At 51.6% G+C, this 19,677-nt stretch overlaps 1 protein-coding gene across 1 annotated transcript; it reads right to left on the bottom strand.

Moving 5' to 3' along the window:
* Positions 1–5,745: 5,745 nt before the first annotated feature.
* CCDC92B (coiled-coil domain containing 92B) lies at positions 5,746–14,146 on the bottom strand. The gene is made up of 3 exons (XM_052657034.1): positions 13,999–14,146; positions 9,392–9,439; positions 5,746–6,347 (listed from the first exon to the last, which is right to left on the bottom strand). Exons 1-3 carry the CDS (start codon positions 14,126–14,128, stop codon positions 5,746–5,748), a joined length of 780 nt encoding a protein of 259 aa, XP_052512994.1. The 5' UTR covers positions 14,129–14,146.
* Positions 14,147–19,677: the final 5,531 nt, after the last annotated feature.

Below are 19,677 nucleotides of genomic sequence, written 5' to 3' on the forward strand. Positions count from 1 at the left end.
TGATCTTCATTTTCTGATTGTTGAGCTTTAAGCCAACTTTTTCACTCTCCTCTTTCACTTTCATCAAGAGGCTTTTTAGTTCCTCTTCACTTTCTGCCACAAGGGTGGTGTCATCTGCATATCTGAGGTGATTGATATTTCTCCAGGCAATCTTGATTCCAGCTTGTGCTTCTTCTAGCCCAGCGTTTCTCACGATGTACTCTGCATATAAGTTAAATAAGCAGGGTGACAATACACAGCCTTGACGTACTCCTTTCTCAATTTGAAACCAGTCTGTTGTTCCATGTCCAGTTCTAACTCTTGCTTTCTGACCTGCGTACAGATTTCTTAAGAGGCAGGTCAGGTGGTCTGGTATTCCCATCTCTTTCAGAATTTTCCACAGTTTATTGTGATCCACACAGTCAAAGGCTTTGGCATAGTCAATAAAGCAGAAATAGATTTTTTTTTTTCTGGAATTCTCTTGCTTTTTCGATGATCCAGCGGATGTTGGCAATTTGATCTCTGGTTCCTCTGCCTTTTCTAAAAGCAGCTTGAACATCTGGAATTTCATGGTTCACATAATGCCATGTACCAATGTTAATTTCTTGGTTTGGATAATTGCACTATGATAAAAGAAGATGTTAACATTAGGAGAAGCTGGATGAGAGACATACAGGAAATCTGTATCATTATTGCAACTTTTCTCTATGTCTAAAATTAGGTTAAAATAAAAAATATAAAAACCTACAAATTAATGCTGATCATTTAAAAACAAAAGTGGGAGAGGAGCTTATTGGTTTATATAGCTGAAGAGGGCACTAGTATATGGGTTGCAGGCACAGCCGGGTCCAGGCAACTTAATTGTCAGGAATTGTCCAACAACAAGGTTCCTACTGTATAGCAGAGGGAACTACATTCAATATTATGTGATAAACCATAATGGAAAAGAATAGGCAAGGTAAAAAAAAATAATATATATATATATATACACACACACATATATTTTAATCACTTTGCTGTATAGCAGAAATTAATACAACATTGTAAATCAAATGTATTTCAATAAAATTTTTTAAAAGGTAGAATTGAACACTCATGACAAAAAAAAAAAAAAAAAAGGAGTTCTCTGTCTCTCTCTTTTTAATTTTCGGCTGCATGACACGTGGAATGACATGCAGGACCTTAATTCCTTCTACCAGGGATCAGACCCACATCCCCTGCATTTAAGTGCAGAGTCTTAAACACTGGACTGCCGGAGAAGTCCCTGTCTCCGTCTCTCTTGGTTTTACTTTTTTGTGGAGCCTCATGCTTGGGTAGCTCCATCCCTGGGGCAAATGGCCAGTCTTCCAGGATGATGTTCTGCCATTTTAGCCACCTAAGAATGTGTCCTGCAGTAGTCCTGTTTGTTTCCCTGCTATATCCCTAACACCTAACTTGTGTGTTAAATGAAAGGTAACAGTATGGGTTACCTTTCCATAGCCGATGGGTTCTCATCGGCTTAGAGTTGCATGCCCACCTCTAACTCAATTAGTGTGACCTAGGTCACATGGGTGGGGATAGTCCCTGCCCCCAACACATGCATTAACATGCCTGCATGCTAAGTTGCTACAGACGTGTCTAACTCTTTGCAACTCCATGGACTGTAGCCCCCCCAGGGTCCTCTGTCCTAGGGATTCTCCAGGCAAGAAGACTGGAGTGGGTTCCCATTTTCTTCTCCAGGGGAACTTCCTAACCCAGGGATCCAACCCTCTCTCTGTCTCTCCTGCATTGGCAGGCAAGTTCTTTACCACTAGAACCACCAGGAAGCCCATGGACTAACAAGGGAGAAGGTACTGTTATCAGAAGAAAGGTTGCAGGCAAAACGCATATGGCCTCTGCATCCTTAGACCGCAGAGCTGGTGCTTTTGCTCCAGGAGCCATCAACAACACAGGCCTACACTGAAGATGTGTGGGCCTGAACGTGCTGGGTGTGCTGAGCTCCCAAATGGCAGTCCCAGGACAGCTCTCAGGAGCGGAGGATAAGATTAGGGCTCTTCTCTGGGACACTGGGCTTCTCGTAGCTGCATCATATGGAGATGGGTGTCAGGGAAGGAGAACCAGCATTGGCAAAGATATCCAGAAGCCCAGGATTGCTTCTGGGCCAGAACAATGGGCAATTCCAGGCATAAAACCCTTCTGATCTACCCCTGCCAACCCTAGCCAGGAGCCTCTGATCTAAGGTCTTGCTTGTTCCCTTGGGTTGGGGTGGTATGGAGAGAAACCGGGCTAGCCTGAGCTTCAGGACATCTCAGATGAAAGCCTTGTGCCTTATGTGAGGGTTATCCATAGAAGGGACTCGGGAGTCTCAGCTCCCAGTCTCACCACCATCCCCCTACTCCACTGGCTAACTCCCAAACCATTCTGTCTCCTCCACATCCCTTCCACCGACCTGCCCAATCAGGTGGTGGGGGGTGGGGTGGAGTGCCCATAGAAAAAAGTTTGACTTCTGTGTTTTTCAGGTATTTTATTAAGAATAAGGCATATGACAGTCACCCCTAAAGCACAGGGCTCTATTTCTGTAGGTGAGTGAATACACTCTGAAAAGCATTGGATTAAAAAGCGCAGCCAACAGAGAACTTGGAGCAGGATCCCTGTGCCGTGCTTGCGGGGCTCCTGCCAGGTGTTTCTGAAGCCTTACAGGTCCGCTACTCAAGGCTGGCCGCTCAGCGAGACTGCTTAGAGAAGCCTGGCTCCCCACAAAGAGGAGGTGCTGCTCCGCACCCTCTTGACCTCCTTCTGCTCCATCAGGGGGACCTGTAGTCTGCTGCATGTTTTGGGGAAGGGCTACCCCATTTCAGCCCCAGACTGGTCCCCCAAATTGCAGGCCATTGTGAGCGGGGACAGGGGCACAAAGCCTCAGGCTGTATTGCCCACAGGTCCCAGGCTGGCTTCCAGAATGGGGAGGGGTCCCCACCTGCAGCTCCTGGCTGCAACTAGGGCCCCTGAGTGTCTGTGTCAACACACCCCTCCCCCAATGGGATTCGTGCAGCAAAGAGGGGAGAGGTGAGGGGAGGGCAGGGAGAGGGAAGGCAATATCCTTTCTAGTCACCCAAACTTGTCAGAGGCTCGAGGAGGGGGGTCTCTCCTTTGGCAGGGTGGGTCCCCCAGGCTAGAAGAGTGGGAGGGCCAGAAGCTGAGGGCAAGGCTGGGGAGTTCCCCGCCACTGAGGCCAAGGGCAGATCACTGATTCCCAGTCTTATTCATTTTATTTGGCGCCCCGGGGGTTCTGGAGGAGGAAAGCTTCTCATCTATTATTTCCAGGAGAGGGGTGGGGAGAGGGCATTTCTGTTAAAATTTGAACCCTGTATTTGCTTTGGACCTTCCCCCAGCTTGCTGAGTGGAGGGGGGAGGGATGGGTGCGTTATTTCCTTTCCCAGGCACCCCCACACCTCAGCTGAGAGTCAGTGAGTCAGCCACCCCAGCACTCCAAGACCTTTCATGGGGGGCGGGGGGCAGGGATCTCCAAGTAGCTCAGGAACAAGAGTCATCTCTACTGCTGGAAGAGCAGCAGTATGGGAGGCGCTGATGCATCACCTGGGGAGAGGCGGGCAGGCCACCAGGGAGGACGGTGGGGCAGGGGTGTTGTGGTGGCTCCCAGCCAGGCTCCCTGGGCACAGAGGAAGGAAGGAGGAAGAGGGCTATTGCTATAGAGCTGGGGGAGGCCAGCTGGGTGGAGCTATGGCTTTTAGCGGGTGGGCGGGTGGATAGAGTACTTCCCCATCTCTGTAGAAGAACTGACATCACAAAGTCACCCAGTTCACCCCGAAAGTATGGTTGTGGAAGATGAGGGTTTGGGTGGGCGCCTCCAGAAAGACCCCCCGTCCCTCCTCCTTCCCAGGGTCCTAGGCCCCTTCAAGTGAGCACAGCCCCGAGCAGAGAGAGAGGCCTCCTTAGACATGTTCTGAAAAGGAAGGCAGCAGGTCAAGGGTCAAGGGGTCGTGAGTCACCCACACCTGAGGGGAGACAGAGGGCAGAGGTCCAACCACAGAGGCTGGGGAGCGGAGAGGTGGGAGCAGGCAGAGCAAGGACTCTAGGCCACTCCCGAGGCCCTTTAGACTGGACAGCACTGCCCGTCCGCAGGGCGCCCCAGTGGCGGACACAGACCAGGCCTGCTTATTGCTCAGTGGTCTCAGCAGTCCTGAGCTGGAAGGGGCTGCACGTTTGTATGCTCACCGGTGTCCTGCTCCCTCTAACGTATACAGTGAAAGGGGGTGTAACTGGGAATCTTTCCCCCTTTTTTTCATGGGGCCGTGATGGGAAAAGGGTTCATCACCCCCTGGAGACCTCCCAGACCTCTGGGCAACAAGCAGAAGTCTCAGCCCCAGGCAGAGGATCAGGACCTGCTGGGATGGGGCATCGTGAATGAGGTCAAGGCCTCTTGCTGCCCCATGTCCTCCATTGGTGGCCCCTGGAAGACCTCACAGGCACTTCGGACTTGATGCACGACCAACAAAAGAGGGATGGCACGAGACGACAGGGTTCTAGGGATTTGTCTTTCCAGGCTGGACTCAGGTGCGAGCAATGAACCGGACTGGAGCTGCACTTCCCGCCTTTGGTCGTGAGGGGGAGCTGGGGAGAAGCGCGTTAGGAGGTGGGGCAGCAGTCTTCTCGTCTGCCACTCCCTAACCTAGACAAAGAGCACTGAACACCCCGCCGCTGTCAGGTCTGATAGGATGCGGGCAGTCCTGGCGAGGGCGAGGCCGGGGCCTAACCTGCGTTCCCCTCATCCCCCCGCCCACCGCCCCCAGCACACTCAAACTTATATCAACAGCTGCCACTTCCAAGAAGCAGGGCCCCTCTTCCTGCCTCTGGGTGCAACCAGCTAATTAGGAAGCTGGGCAAAATTAGCACCAATAAACAGGACTAGGGAAACTCCCAGGGCAGCCTTCAGGTTCCCAGCTACCTCCTGAAAACAGTTTTTAACCTTCCATCAGCCCGACTCTGGCGTGTCCTTGGCGTCTACATACCCGGGAAGAACTGAGAATTGGAGACAGTTTTCTGCCACCAAACCCATTCTGTAATCTTCTCTAAGGGTCTATGGGTGCTAATTTCCAGAAGTTCAAACTTCCTTAAGTCCACACTCCCCCCACCAGAGGCTGTGGGGGAGGCGTCTTCTAAAGTGTTCCGTGCTCACCTGTAGGGATCTATTAGCAGGTTGGTGGGGGCGGGGGGATGTGAGGGAGAAGGTCCAGCCTCTTAGCCCCCAGCCCCAACCGCCCCTCGGAGGCAGGCTGGGAGGGAAGGGCGGCCGTGCAGGTCTGGGGGAGGCCGCAGCGGGGAGCTGGAAGGCCTAAGGATGCTAAGGGCCACTCTGGTTCCTTTCCGTAGGCCAGCCCGGCCTCCCCGCTACGGCCAAACGATTGTCACTTTCCTGGGTCAGGGCGTGACTCCCGCCCCGTCCCCTCCCAGTGGCAGGGTGGGGACCAGATGAGGATCGGTACTGTGAGTCCTCTCCAAAAAAAGTGCCTTCGCTGGGCCCGGCGGAGGAGCTCCCCGGCGGGAGAGGAGAGCTCAAAGCTGCGGCGACAGCTCAAAGCCTCGGGAAATACAAAAGGCGGGGGCGGCTGGAACGCGCGGGGGAGCAGGGGCCACCTCCGCCCGCTCCCTGGGGGAGGGACTGGCTCTCTCGGCCCCAGGGGCCCGCCCCTACCCTATCCGCCCTGGCCCGAGCCGAGTCAAACCCGGGCCAGCCTTTCCCGGCTCCCCGCCCGCCCGCCCGCCCCGCGCCTACTCCGGGTCCGCGGGCGCACTGGGCGGGCGGGGCGCGGCCGGCGAGCCGGCTTGGTCCGGGGGTTCCTGGGGAGGCAGCTGGCGCGGGCTGCGGCCGCCGGGCCGCTGGGGCCTCCGGGCGTAGAGGAAGAGAGCGGGGTCGGGCATGGCATCGAGGTCTTCCGGGACGCCGGCCGCACGCTCCCAGGCGGCCCAGTCCCGGCCGGGGCCCTTGGCGGCGGCCTCGGCGGCGGGCGGGCGGCGGGCCCGCTGTGTGCGCCGGCGGATCCGGGGCTCGGCGGTGGCGGTGGCAGCGGCGGCGCCGGGCCCCGGGCGCGGAGTCTGCAGTTTCTGGCGCGCCGCATGCAGCTGGCAGGAGAGGTAGGCGGCCGCCTCGGTGTGCTTCTGCAGCTCCGTGCTCAGCACGGTGGCTCGGTGGCTGCGGCGACGCAGCTCCTCCAGGAAGCGGCGCTCCTCGGCGCGCAGGCTGCAGCGCAGCGCCGACACCAGCGCCTCGCGCTGCGCCACCTCCCGCCGCAGCTCCGCGTTGGCCGCTGCTCGCTCCGCTAGCTGCGACTCCAGCGCGCGGCACTTGCTCTCCAGTTCCCGGGACGCCAGCTCTGGGCAGGGGAGAGGGAGGGGAGAGTGAGGGTCTCCGCCTGGCCGGACCTGCGCCGCTCACCAACCGTCGGAGCGAAGCCCCGCACCTCCCCGACTGCAGGTCCCGCAGCGCTCGGGCTCACTCCTTCGCCTGCCTGTTTCCTCCTCCCAGCTCTTGCCTCCTGCTTGGCCGAGCCTCTAACTCTTCCGCACAGCCCTTAAGAGCAAACCCTTCCCAGACCAATTATTCACTCCACGACAATTTGTTGAGCCCTGACTCTGTGCGTCGTGTTGAGGATTGCGGATAGGGTGGTTAACAATTCCTCACGAAGCTCTCAGTAAGCACAGTGGGAGATGTACGGTACATAATCACAAAAGAATGTGTAGGTGCATGTGTGACGCCTGCCAACACCACGACTGTCACAGGAGACTGTGACCTAATCGGAGAAGGCTTCTCAGCAGAGAAGTGGCGAGGCTAGGATCTGACAGATGAATGGGAAAAGGGGAATCAGTGTGCTGTGAACCTTGCTTCCTTCATAAAAGTGAAAAGTGAAGTCGCTCAGTCGTGTCCGACTCTTTGCGACCCCATAGGCTGTAGCCTATCAGGCTCCTCTGTCCATGGGATTTTCCAGGCAAGAGTGCTGGAGTGGATTGCCATTTCCTTCTCCAAGGGATCTTCTCAACCCAGGAATCGAACCCGGGTCTCCCGCATTGCAGGCAGACGCTTTACTGTCTGAGCCACCAGGGAAGCCCTTTTACGTGTTTATTGCTCTTTGCCCACTGCACTCGGTTTCAAGCCTGGCTATACACTGGAAACATCCAGAAAGCTTTATTTATTAATTTTGATCTTTGAAGCTGTAGCTTGTGAGATTTTAGTTCCCTGACCAGGGATCCAGCCTGGGCCCTTGGCAGTGAGAGCACAGAGTCCTAACCACTGTTCCAGCAGGGAATTCCCTAGAGAGTTTTAAAAACCAGTTTCCTGGGCCCTAACAAATTAGGACTGAATCAGACTCTCCCCGGGTTGGACCAGCACACTGATGCTTCTTAAATCTTTCCTGGTGATTCTAATACGCCCCCAGGGTTGAGGACTCCTGCCTCCTGAATCATAAGCTCCATCTCAGCCAGGACCGTATCCCAAGACTGGCACACGTGAGTGAGTATGGGGATATCAGTAGCCGAAAGGTGACCAAGGGAAGGTAAAAGATGACTCTAAAGGGGATAGGAAAATCCCCAAGTGATTTTCATAGAAAATGAGAACAAAGAACAATAATTCTTAGGCCCAGTGAGAGAGAGGATAAAAACCAGGACACTGGGGACTCTTCCCTGGTGGTCCAGTGGGTAAGATTCTTTTGCCCCTAATGCAGGGGGCCTGGGTTCAATCCCTGTTCATGGAACTAGATCCTGCATGCTTCAACTTAAAAAAAAAAAGTCTTGCATGCAACTAACACCTGGTGCTGCCAAATAAATAATATTTATTAAAAAAATAAAAAAGCAACAACCCAAGGCACAGGGGTCCAGATGATCCCAAAAGCCATTTCAGAGGAAGAACAGTAGGTAGAGTAAAGCTACTGCTATGAGGGCACGCTCAGTCGTGTCCGACTCCTTGCGACCCCATGGACTGTAGTCTGCCAGGCTTCTCTGTCCATGGGATTTTCCAGGCAAGAATACTGGAGTGGGTTGCCGTTTCCTTCTCCAGGGGATCTTCCCAACACAAGGATCAAACCTGTGTCTCTTACGCCTCCTGAATTGGCAGGCAGATTCTTTACTCCGAGCCACCTGGGAGGCCCCCAAAGCAACTGCTGTCACACAATTGTTCTTTCCTGATATCTGGGGATCCGCCTCCCCTTCCTCCAAGCACTATGCACCAAGAGGGTGCCCACAACTGCCACTTATAGTGGGCAGAATTAGTTCAATTTCATAAGTATTTAGATCTTCATGCATGAACATGCAGGTAATTTGTAGGGCTTCTAACATTTTACTTTAACCTTCCAGCCTTTCCTGTGCCTAACTCTTGGTCATGTAGCTGTTGATCTATAAGGAGCACATTCACATGGCAAAAAGTCCATTCTTAAAACCCTTCTGGCCAAAGAAATACTACTTTTGTGGTTCATTTTAAATCAAGCATTTACTGAGTCCCTCTCCATATCAGGTAATGTGCTTGTACTGGAAGGCAATGGATAACACCCAGTCCTAGTTTTCAGAGATCATATAACCTGGGGATTAAGATGCAATCCCTCCCATTTGAAAAAATTAATTGTGGCAAGAAACCAAATAGCTAAGTTTACCATCTCAACCATTTTAAACTGTATGTTAAAAATGGTTAAGGATGTGTACGCTTGATCGGTCAGTCATGTCCGAATTCTTTGGGACCCCATGGCCTGTAGCCTGTCAGGCTTCTCTGTCCATGGGATTTTTCAGGCAAGAATACTGGGGTGAGTTGCCATTTCCTTTTCCATTTTTAGCTCTAAAGTACTATTAATATACTCATATTGTTGTGCAACAGATCGCTAGACTTTTTTCTTCTTGCAACACTGAAACTCTACACTCACTGAATGCTATCTCCCCACACAGCTCCCCATTTTATGGATGAAGTGATAATCTATAAACAAACGCCTGAGCGGATCTGCTACACTCACAAGAAGCCTGTTTCTGTAAAATGAGGAATTTGCTAATGTGCGCGTGTCTCTTTTCTCCGCCTCTAGATTAAGTTCCTTGAAGTCAAAGACCTCCTGTCGCCATCATGTTGGATCTTCACATTCAGCATCTTAGCGAGTGTGAACACTGGCCGTGAGAGCCGCTTGCACAAGGATGGGAAGATTGGCGAGGTGGGTCACAAAGGAATGAAGTCAGGCACGTGCACTTCCTGGAAAGCATCTCCTTCCTGCTTTCACTTTCCCAGTTTGGATGGAGACAGGGATGCCCCGCATGTACAGTGGCGCTGGTTGCTCACTGCACAAGGTCACCCAGCTGAGTGGGTATATGAGGCTATCCCCAGGTCTCGACTGGGCACGGAGAAGGCTTGGGTCCTAAGAGGTGGGGAAATGGTGGCCAGCTGTTCTCTTACCTTGCTGGTGCGATTGGGCCTCTCTCACCTCCAGGTCATGGGTCAGTTCTGGGGGCAGAGATAAGAAAAGGCAGTTGTGTGTATGTTAGAAACAGAGAGAGAGTATGTGTGTGAGATTAAGACTCACAACCCAGTAAAATTGAAAATAAGGATGCTCAGAAACCATCTAAACCACCCCCACACCCATTTTAATGCAGTCCAGGGGGAAAGAGATGAAAGAGAGGTATCAGAGGCACAACCTGAACCTGATCTGCCTGATTCTAAGTCCAGAGATCTTTCCAATATAAGTTCTGTGTCCTGAATTTGGGGATTAGTTCAACCCTTGTGGGACGGAGGCTTGCTTTTGGGGCTGGTGGTGGGGGGAGTATTTGCTCCTTTCCAGAGGTGATGTACAAATATTTAACATGCCAACCAATCAGAGCCATTCTGGCGGACCCCTGCTGTCCAGGGCACAGACCTTTCAGTGTCTATTGGTGGGTCTGGGTAGGGTCTGACTTAGCATAGTTGGTAAAGAATCCTCCTGCAATGCAGGAAGACTTTAGTTCGATCCCTGGGTCAGGACGATCCCCTGCAGAAGGAAATGGCAACCTACTCCAGTATTCTTGCCTGGGAAATCCCATGGACAGAGGAGCCTGGCGGGCTACAGTCCACGGAGTGCAAAGAGTCAGACCCACCAATTCAAACAAAACAAGAGACTTTTAACCTCCCACTATGGTGGTGGTTTGGTTAGTCTGGGAAGGCTGGAGTGTCCTGGGTGGGCTGCCTGGGGACACTAAAAGGGGATTCAGGGTGGTGGCTATTTACCAATAGGACATGTGTGTTTCAATGGTTTCACAGCCAGTACTGCTGTGCCCAGGTTCTTTTCTAAACACAAGCTCTGCCCTTTCTAAGTCCTGGTTTTGCCACATTCCATGGAGGAGGGAGAGGAGCTTCAAGGACAGAGCCACCTAGTGAAGCAAAGGCACCTGGTGCTGAGGGCATACGGCGGGGGGTGGGAGAGGGGCAGGGAGCAGCCAAGGGGCCCCCCAAGGGCACTAGTGCAGGAGCAGTCTCCTCCTCCGCCTGTCCCCAGTCCCCATCCCTTTGAGACCCGCCCCTCAGCCGGCTGAGTCTGATTGTTTTTCCAGCCCGCTCCCCACTCCACTCCATCCCAACTCCATCAGGGCTCAAGGGCTGGGAGAAGGGCAGGAGGGAGCCCAGGAGGGGCAGCTGCCTATGACAGAGGGCACCTCTCAGGGGCACCTGCGTGTACCTGCAGGGACGCAGTCTGTGCCCAAAGGTGGGGGTGGGGGAAGGTAGCAGATCCCCAGGTCCACTGTCTGGCAGTACCAACAGAGAGAGACTCACCTTGTGGGCCTTCCACCTGCCCCTCCTCGCTGCCCTCACCAGGCTCTTCTAGATACCAAGGGCATTACCGGAGGTGCCTTCCCTGGGGAGGCCAGCTGTTTCCAGGAGACAGAGAGCCTGGAGTGCCTGGGCCTTTTGGTGTGACCAGAGCCTGAACCTCCCCTAGGGCTTCCTGGGGCCAACCTGGCCCCTCCTCCAAGGCCCTGGGATGTAAACCCAGTGGGGCCCTGGACTAGGTTTGGGGAGTAGCCCAAGGGACTCTGGCTCTGTCACTAACTGCCTGTGGGCTTGTTTCTCCTTAGCCTTTAACCACCAGAGTTGGAGGAGGGGAGACAGAATCCCAGCTGGGCTCCACTCCCTCATCCATCAGATCTCCCTGCTTCTCTTCCAGCCAGAGTCCTGCTGGTTTAGATGAGTATGCATGAGGGCACCGGCTTCCCAGGCGGCGCTAGTGGTAAAGAACCCGCCTGCCAATGCAGGTGATGCAGGAGACGCGGGTTCGATCCCTGGGTCAGGAAGATCCCCTGGAGGAGGGCATGGCAACCCACTCCAGTATTCTTGCCTGGAGAATCCCATGGACAGAGGAGCCTGGTGGGCTACAGTCCCTGGGGTCACAAAGAGTCGGACACGACTGAAGCGACTTAGCAGGCACACACACTGTGAGGTCAGACGCACTGTGTGACCGCAGGCCAGTGACAACACCTCTCTGTGCCTCCGTCTTCTCACCTATGAAAGTGAAAGTGTTCATCGCTCAGTGGTGTCTGACTCTTTGCGACCCCATGGACTGTAGCCTGCCAGGCTCCTCTGTCCATGGGATTCTCCAGGCAAGAATACTGGAGTGGGTTGCCATTTCCTTCTGCAGGGGATCTTCCTGACCCAGGGATCGAATTTGGGTCTCTGGCATTGCAGGCAGATTCTTTACTAAGAGAAAAGAAATAAAGGGCCCAGTCTAGCTGAATCAGCTCTTATTATCATCCAAGCTACCTTCCCAACCAGAACACACCTAGCTACCTCTCAAGCCCCTTTAATTTTGAATTATCACCCCTTCTTGGGCAGTTTCTTCCCTAAGCCCTGCCCTCCTGGTTCCTATACCAGCCCTTTCTCACTCTTATCCTTTTGCACTCTCTGGATCCTTCTTTAATCTCTTTTTAAAAACATCTCCTTTGTCCTCTCTCCTCTCCCACTCTCCTCCACCCCTTGGAGGGAGGGCCTTATTCAGTCATTTCAGCCCCACGAGTGGCTGCTCCAGGCCAGCCCAGAGTTATTTTTATCTCTTTAATCAATAACCAAGAGGCTGCAGGCCCATACTTGTCTGAGAAGGAGGGTGGGGGCTGAAGGCCCTCTGTTCCTGCCTGTTACGCTTTCTTACAGAGGATGAGATGGTTGAATGGCATCACTGATGCAATGGACATGAACTTGGGCAAACTCCGGGAGATGGTGAGGGACAGGGAAGCCTGGCGTGTTGCTGTCCATGGGGTCGTGAAGAGTCAGACATGACTTGGTGATGGAACAACAGCAACCCATTTTCTTGGGATCCTGGCCTGCATCCTGAGTGGAAGGACCCAGGTCTTCAGAATTATTATGAAGCAAAAAGAAATTAGAGAAAGAGCTACAGGGTCTTAGGGTTCACTCATGTCAATATCCCTTCATCAGGCAGGAGTGAGATGGTGTAGGGCATCCATGCCCCCAAGGGCTGGCCTCTGCTGCCTGTCAGGCTTTGGGGGAGATGACAAGAAGTCTGGTCTTGGCAGGTGGCAGCTAAACCCATATATGGAGCTAGAGCGGACTGTGGTAGCTGAAGGTCAGGACTGGTGGCTTCTCGTGCCATAGAGTGAGAAGCCAGGTGGGTCACTCAAACCCTTTGAGCCTCAGTTTCTTTCTGGGGAAGGGGGAGACTCCCACAAGTAGGGGAGGGAAGGGAAGTGGAAATCTGAGTATGCTGGGGAGAGGATGGGTGGAAAGCAGCAGAGGGGCCTTCCCTGGTGGTCCAGCGGTTAAGATTCGGTGCTTCCACTGCAGGGGCCGAGGGTTCGATCCCTGGTCAGAGAACTAAGATCCCATAAGCTGTGTGGTGTGTCCAGAAAGAGCCACAGACGCTTCACGACTGGGTATGTGGAGCCTTAGGTTCTAATCCTGACTCTGATACATTGTGAGTCTCACTCTCTGTCTCTGTGCCTCAGTTTCCATATTTGTACGATGATGAGATTGTGCTGTTCTAGCTGAGACACTGAATCACTGGCTCTAAGGCCTGCACTTGAAGATGCAGGGTGAGCATTTGGGCCACGGCCAAGCCTCTGAGAGGGCCATGCAGCTGAGACTTGAGGTCCAAGAGTAGAGGTCAGGCATGAGGTTTACATCATCCCTGTTGCCTCCCTCTGACCTGCTTACAAATCTGATTGATTGCCAGGTCCCTCTGCGTCCCACTGGTCCTCCCCTTTCCATCCGCTTTCATCTCTCCCCTGGACCTGTCACTAGTTCCCCTGCCTCCCTCTCCCACCAATTCATCTGCCATACAACTGCTGGATTGAGTTTCTTAAGGTAGCATGAGGTTGCTCAAGAACCTTCAGTGGCTCCCTACTACCCAGGAGGACAGGCCAAACTTCTTAGCCATCCTGATATCGGTCAAGGTCTTCCATGTTCTGGCTCCAGCCATATTTCTCATCAGCTTTCAGTAGAGGGTAATCCAGTCAAATAGGACTTTTCATGAACTTTTGATTTCCTACCTTCTGGACGTTGCCATGCTGTTCCTTTGCAAAGTTTTCTCCATTCTCATTGCCCCATAATATCTCAGCATGTCTAAATCTTACTCAGCCCTCAGGGAGAGGAAATGCTTACTCCTCGGGACAGTGTGGGATACTTGGCCACCTCATCACTTATGCCTCAAGCTGAGCATGGACCTGCCTATGAACTGCCAGCTTTCTTTATTTTTTTGTGTGTATTTCTTTTAATAAATTTATTTCTTGATCATGACACACAACACATAGGATCTTAGTTCCCCGACTAGGGATCGAACCCGCGGCCCTTGTGGTGGAAGCATGAGGTCTTAACCACAGAACCACCAGGGAAGTTCAAGACTGAGGGCTTCTTAGGGCTGGGAGGTGCTTGAACGTTCCGTGTGTCTCACTTCCCCAAGACTCAGTGTCTTCACCATGAGAAAGGGGTGAAGAGAACCTGCCTGGCTTAGGGAGGCTGAGGGCGGGCACCCCATCAGAGACAGTGCTGCTGCTGACAGTCGCCCCCAGCATCCCTCCAGGCCTCACCCGAGCAGCGTTTCTGCAGCCTCAGGATCTCCAGGTGCAGGTCTCGCAGCAGGGCCATCTGCTCTTTTTTCAGGAAGCTGATGTGGCGTTGCACGCTCTGGATTTGATGCTCCAGGGACACGGTGTCCATGGCAACCCAGGCCTGGGCCCCACCTGGGGAGGATAACAAGGTGAACCCACATTTTCCGGGCCCATCCACCCTGTCCACCTTCAGATCCTTTCAGTGATCTTCAATCTGGGGTCCTGCTGTACCAGGTAGATGATTCTGCCCCTGAAGTCATGCCCCCTGTATTTACTCACTGAAACTTCTGAAGCAAGTGGGTGTGTTGGCAGGAAGTATGATTATTCCCATTCAACAGATGAAGAACCAGAGGCTCAGAGGGAATGACTTTAGTTCCTTGCCCCCATGAAACTTTAGCCTCTTCTATATCACAGCAAGGAAAAGGAATGGAGCAGCAAAGTCAGTAAAGAGAGACAGAGATTTGGGTTCCAGTCTGCTTCTTAACCAGCTGTGTGACTTCGGGCAAGCTCTCCGCTTCTCTAGGCTCTTGGTTTTCTCTTGGGTAAAATTAGGGGATTGTGCAGAGGGTGAATCCTGAACCCTCTCCAGCTCTGCCCTTGATGGTTGTTCAAGGGCAGCCATCAGTTGGCAGGACTGATGGTTAGAGGGCTTACCAGGTGACTCAGTGGTTAAGAACCCATCTACTAATGAAGGAGATGTGGGTTCAATCCCTGGGTCAGGACGATCCCCTGGAGGAGGAAACGGCAACCCACTCTAGTATCTTGCCTGGAGAATCCCATGGACAGAGGAGCCTGGTAGGCTACAGTCCAGGGGGTTGCAAAGAGCTGGACACGACTGAGCAACTGAGTACACACTTGATGGTTACAGCACAACCTTCCTCCGATTCAACTGCACTGCTCTGACTTAACCTCAACCCAGGGCTCTGGGCTCTTCTACGTCACAGAGGAGGAAGGTCTGATGACTGTTTCACTAACACTAATTCCGTGGGCTGAAGGCAGGTAGTAGAAGCCCTTTTCCCAAGGGGAGTGGGGGAGGGTGATAAGGAGACCCAAGGAGTAGATCCATGGTGGAAGCTCTGACACTCTGGTGGGAGAGGAAGACTTACATCCCTGACTCCTAACGATGGCCTGGCTCTCTAGCGCTCCCTCTTCTGACCCTGCCCCTTTCCCTGTGAGTCTCTTCTGTGATGATCAGCGTCTTGGGAAAGCATAGGCAGAGGGCAAAAACGGAGGCAGAGGGCAGTGGAAGCTCAGACCTCTGACGTCCAGGACTCAGAGCTCATGCCTCCTCTGCCAGGGACTCCCAAAGCTTGTGGCGGCCTTTCCTCCACCTGCCCTAGGGATGCCTAGCCAGGGGAAAGGAAAACCAGCTGATGGACTGTTCTGTCCAGCAGTGGTTCCTTCATACAGAACTGCTGGTAAGCCTCTGCAAATCCAGCTTGTCCTTGGTAGAAGCACAGCCAGCAGGACTGAGAATGAGAACCTCACATTCACAGGTTCCTCTCTTGGGGCCCCCTTTCCTTGTACCTCCAAGGCTTTCCTAATCCAACCAAGTGAGCTTTCATTTCAGCTGGGTGGGGGCGTTGTTTGGTCTGTGGGAATCACTGGTTACATTTACTGACCGCTTTGCTATGTTTAGGGAACGTCATGCACATGACTTCACTTCTGCCAACTGCTCTTCAGTAGGTACCACCACCTCCGTTTCACAAAGACCCAGACTCAGAACGGAAGTGAGTTGTGCCAGTTCACACGGCCAGTGAGCAACAGCAGATCCAGTTCTCCAACCAAGTCTTTTGAATCCAAAGAAATTTCCCAGTATTTACACTGAAAACAGTCCTGGGTTTGAATCCTAGATCTTTCGGTTCCCCGCTGTGTACCTTTGGGCAAGAAAGTTAACCTCTCTGAACCTTGCTTTCCCTTTCTATAAGATGAGGCTACTCATAGTAACAGTCCTGGGATGATTGTGAAGGTTAAATGAAAATAGACATTCTAGAGCATGTAGCAGAGGACCTGGCTCAGTCAACACTTCATCTCTTTTCCTCTCTGTCTAATGTGTGAGGAGGTTAATCCCTGCCCACATTCGCTTATTTGCTCATCATGCATTCATTCAGTGATCTAACATTACCAACCACTGTGCTGGGTACAGGGGCACAGTGATGAACAAAACAATGTTCCTGTTTTCTATTCTCATCGAGCTCACAGGGTGAGGAGGAGAGAATCAAACATATAAATAGGTGCATTCAACCAACAAATAATAAGGACTTCCCTGGTGGGCCAGTGGTTACGAATCTGCCTTGCAACGGCAAGGATGCAGGTTTGATCCCTGGTTGGGGAACTTAAGATCCCACATGCCAAGGACCCACTAAGCCCACAGAGTCTGTGCACTGCAATGAAAGATCCCGTACGATGCAGTGAAGTTCCTGCCTGTCACAACTAAGGTCCAATGCAGCCAAATAAATAAATATTAAGCAAACAATACAAATAAGTTAAAAACGACAACCTATAAGAGCCATGAAAGAAATCTGCAGAGTAATGTGTAAGAATATAAAGTGGGCCCTAGTTTAAATTAGGAGTCAAGGAAGGTCTCCTTGTGGAAATGATTTTAGGCTGAGACCTTGTGGCAAGAAGGATTCCAAGATGGTCCCCAAGATTCCCAGCCCCTGGAAGACACACTTTCCTATCTTGTCCCCCCTCCTTGGGTATGGGTGGGATTGTGAAAATGACAGGTTTCACTCCTGTGATCAGGTTATATGGCAAAGGTGAAGGATTTTACAGACGTAATTTTACAGAGATCTCCAATCAGTTGACTATGAGTTAAAAAAAATCAGATTATTCTGGGTGAGGCGGGTTCAAAGGGCTCTTACTATAGGAAGAGATCTGAAGCCTGAGGGATATTTGGCTGCTGGCCTAGAAGCAGGAAAGGCTTCCCAGGTGGCTCAGAGGTAAAGAATCCACTTGCCAATGCAGGAGATACAAGAGACACAGGTTCAATCCCTGGGTGGGGAAGATCTAGAGTAGGAAGTGGCAACCCACTCCAGTATGCTTGCCTGAAAAATTCCATGGACAGAGGAGTCTATGGGGTCACAAAGAGTCGGACACAACTGAGTGACTGAGCAGGCATGCACACTAGAAGGGAAAAACTGCCCAGCTGTGAGAGAGCCCGTGGAGGCAGCCACAGCGGCGCCTGAGCGAGGCTTCTCGTTGCTGAGGATGGTCCCTGACAGTAAGCAAGAAAACGGGGACTCCAGTCCTACAGCTACAAAGAAGCAAATTCTGCCAACAACCAATGGGACCTTGGAAGCAGATCTTTTGCTAGATGGGTCTTCAGAGAAGGATGCAGGCCCACCTTGATTTCAGGCTTGGGAGACCCTGAGTGAGACCCAAGTAGAATGTGCCAGACTTCCTATCATTGGAAACTGTGAGATAATAAATTGATGCAGCAATAGAACACTAATACAGACTTGAAGGAGGAGGAGGAGTTAGAAGGGTAAAGGGAAGAACATCTGAAACAGGGAACAGCATCTGTGAAGCCCAGAGGTGGAATAATCATGACAGCTCACATTTACTGAGTGCCTATTATATGCCAAGCTTTTAAAAAAAAGTTGGTTCATTTATTTGGCTGTGCTGGGTCAGTTGTGGCATGCGGGATCTTTAGTTGAGGCATGAAAACTCAGTTGCAACGTGTGGGAGCTCGTTCTTTGACCAGGGATTGAACCCAGTCCCCTGCATTGGGAATAAGGAGTCTTAGCCACTGGACCACACTGGAGAAGTCCCCAAGCTTTGTGTTTAAGTGTTTTATGTGGTCTTGAGGAATGGAGACATGGCCACTGGTGGTGAAATTTTGAAGTGTAAAGTATTAGGGGAGAGTTGCAGGAAGTGAGGTTTGGCAAGTGAAAGATCTCCCAAAGACTTGTAGACTATGTTAAGAGTTGTGGATTAATGCTAAATGAATTGGGAATTTATTAAAGGACTTTAAGCAAGAAATGAACATGGTATGATCTGTGTTTTTAAAAGACCATTGGAGGGCAGATTAGAGGGGGCAGAACAAACAGACTTGAGGTCAGCTGGCAAATGGAGCGGTTGCCAAGGTGAGAGGTGATACAGGCCTGGACCTGATGATGGAGGTGGAGGTGGAGAGAAGGGCCAGGTGTATTCTGGGGGTAGAACTGGCAGGATGAGGGAATAGGCTGGATTAGATCATGCTCATGGGGAAAGGGACGTTGTCCAGGATGTCTCCCAGCTTTCCAGTCTGGGAAACTCAAGTATGAAGGCACATTCACTGGATCTTTCCTCATTTCTTCATCTCCCTCCATGATCTCATTCAATCCTATGGCTGTAAATGCTATTGGATTGTTCAGAAAGGTTGTTCAGGTTTTTCCATAACATCTTACTAAAAATCCAAATGAACTGAGTGAAAAAAAAGAATGAAAAAATCCAAATGAAATATTACGGCCAACCCAATATTTATATGCTGACCCCTAAATTAAATCTCTTAACACCACCACTTGGGTGTCTAATAGGTCCCTCAGACTTAACTCTCAATACTCTCAAGACCATTCCTCAAGTCTCAATACTGAACTCTTATGATTCCTCCTCCAAGTCTGCCCTGACCAGGTGTTTGCCATCTTGATAGAGGGAACTCAGTTGGTCAGGCCAAAAACCTAGGCGTCATCTTTGATTCCTTTCTTATATTTTACAGCCAACTTGTTTGCAAATCCTGTTGTCTTTACCTTCAAAAAAAAAAAAAAAAAAAAAAAAAAAGCCTAAGGACTTCCCTTGTGGTCCAGTGGCTAAGCCTCCATGCTCCCAATGCAGGGGGTCCAGGTTTGATCTCTGGTCAGGGAACTAGATCCCATATACCCCAACCAAAAGTTTGCAAGCTGCAAAAAGACCTGGGGCAGTCAAATAAATAAATAAATGCACTTGTTGTTGTTTGAGGCTTCCCAGGTGGCTCAGTGGGTCAATAATCCGCCTGCAATGCAAGAGACACAAGAGACGCGGGTTCAACCCCTGGGTTGGGAAGATCCCTTGGAGAAGGGCATGGCAACCCACTCTAGTGTTCTTGCCTAGAGGATACCATGGACAGAGGAGCCTGGCATGCTACAGTCCCTGGGGTCACAAAGAGCTGGACATGATTGAAGCGACTAAGCACTGTTGTTCAGTGCCTAGGTTGTATCTGACTCTTTGTGACCCCATGGACTGCAGCATGTCAGGCTCCCCTGTCCTTCACTATTTCCTGAAGTTTGCTCAGATTCATGTCCGTTGAGTGGGTGATGCTATCTAACCATCTCATCCTTTGCTGCCCTTTTCTCCTTTTGCCTTCAGTCTTTCCCAGCATCAAAGTATTTTCCATACATACACACATATGGGCTTCCCTGGTGGCTCAGACGGTAAAGAATCTACCTGCAATGCAGGAAACCCAAGTTTGACTCCTGAGTCAGGAAGATCCCCTGGAGAAGGGAACTGACAACCCACTCCAGTACTCTTGCCTAGAGAATTCCATGGACAGAGGAGTTTGGTGGACTACAGTCCATGGGGCTGCCGAGAATTGGACATGACTGAGTGACTAACACACACACACACACACACACACACACTCCATACATACAAATAAATACCTAAACATATATTTAAAAAAATCCTAAATCCAGTCAAGTC

Source organism: Budorcas taxicolor, chromosome 19, assembly GCF_023091745.1.
Source record: "Budorcas taxicolor isolate Tak-1 chromosome 19, Takin1.1, whole genome shotgun sequence".
In the NCBI taxonomy this organism is placed as follows: domain Eukaryota; kingdom Metazoa; phylum Chordata; class Mammalia; order Artiodactyla; family Bovidae; genus Budorcas; species Budorcas taxicolor.

What these genes read in the sequence shown, in the direction of transcription:
- CCDC92B (XM_052657034.1), bottom strand. Translation starts at nt 14,128, where the DNA reads ATGGACACCGTGTCCCTGGAGCATCAAATCCAGAGCGTGCAACGCCAC. An exon ending in GCTGCAGAAACGCTGCTCGG is followed by an intron (nt 9,440 to 13,998) that starts GTGAGGCCTGGA and finishes CTCTGCCCCCAG; the next exon opens with AACTGACCCATGACCTGGAG. An exon ending in GGCCCAATCGCACCAGCAAG is followed by an intron (nt 6,348 to 9,391) that starts GTAAGAGAACAG and finishes TCCCCTGCCCAG; the next exon opens with AGCTGGCGTCCCGGGAACTG.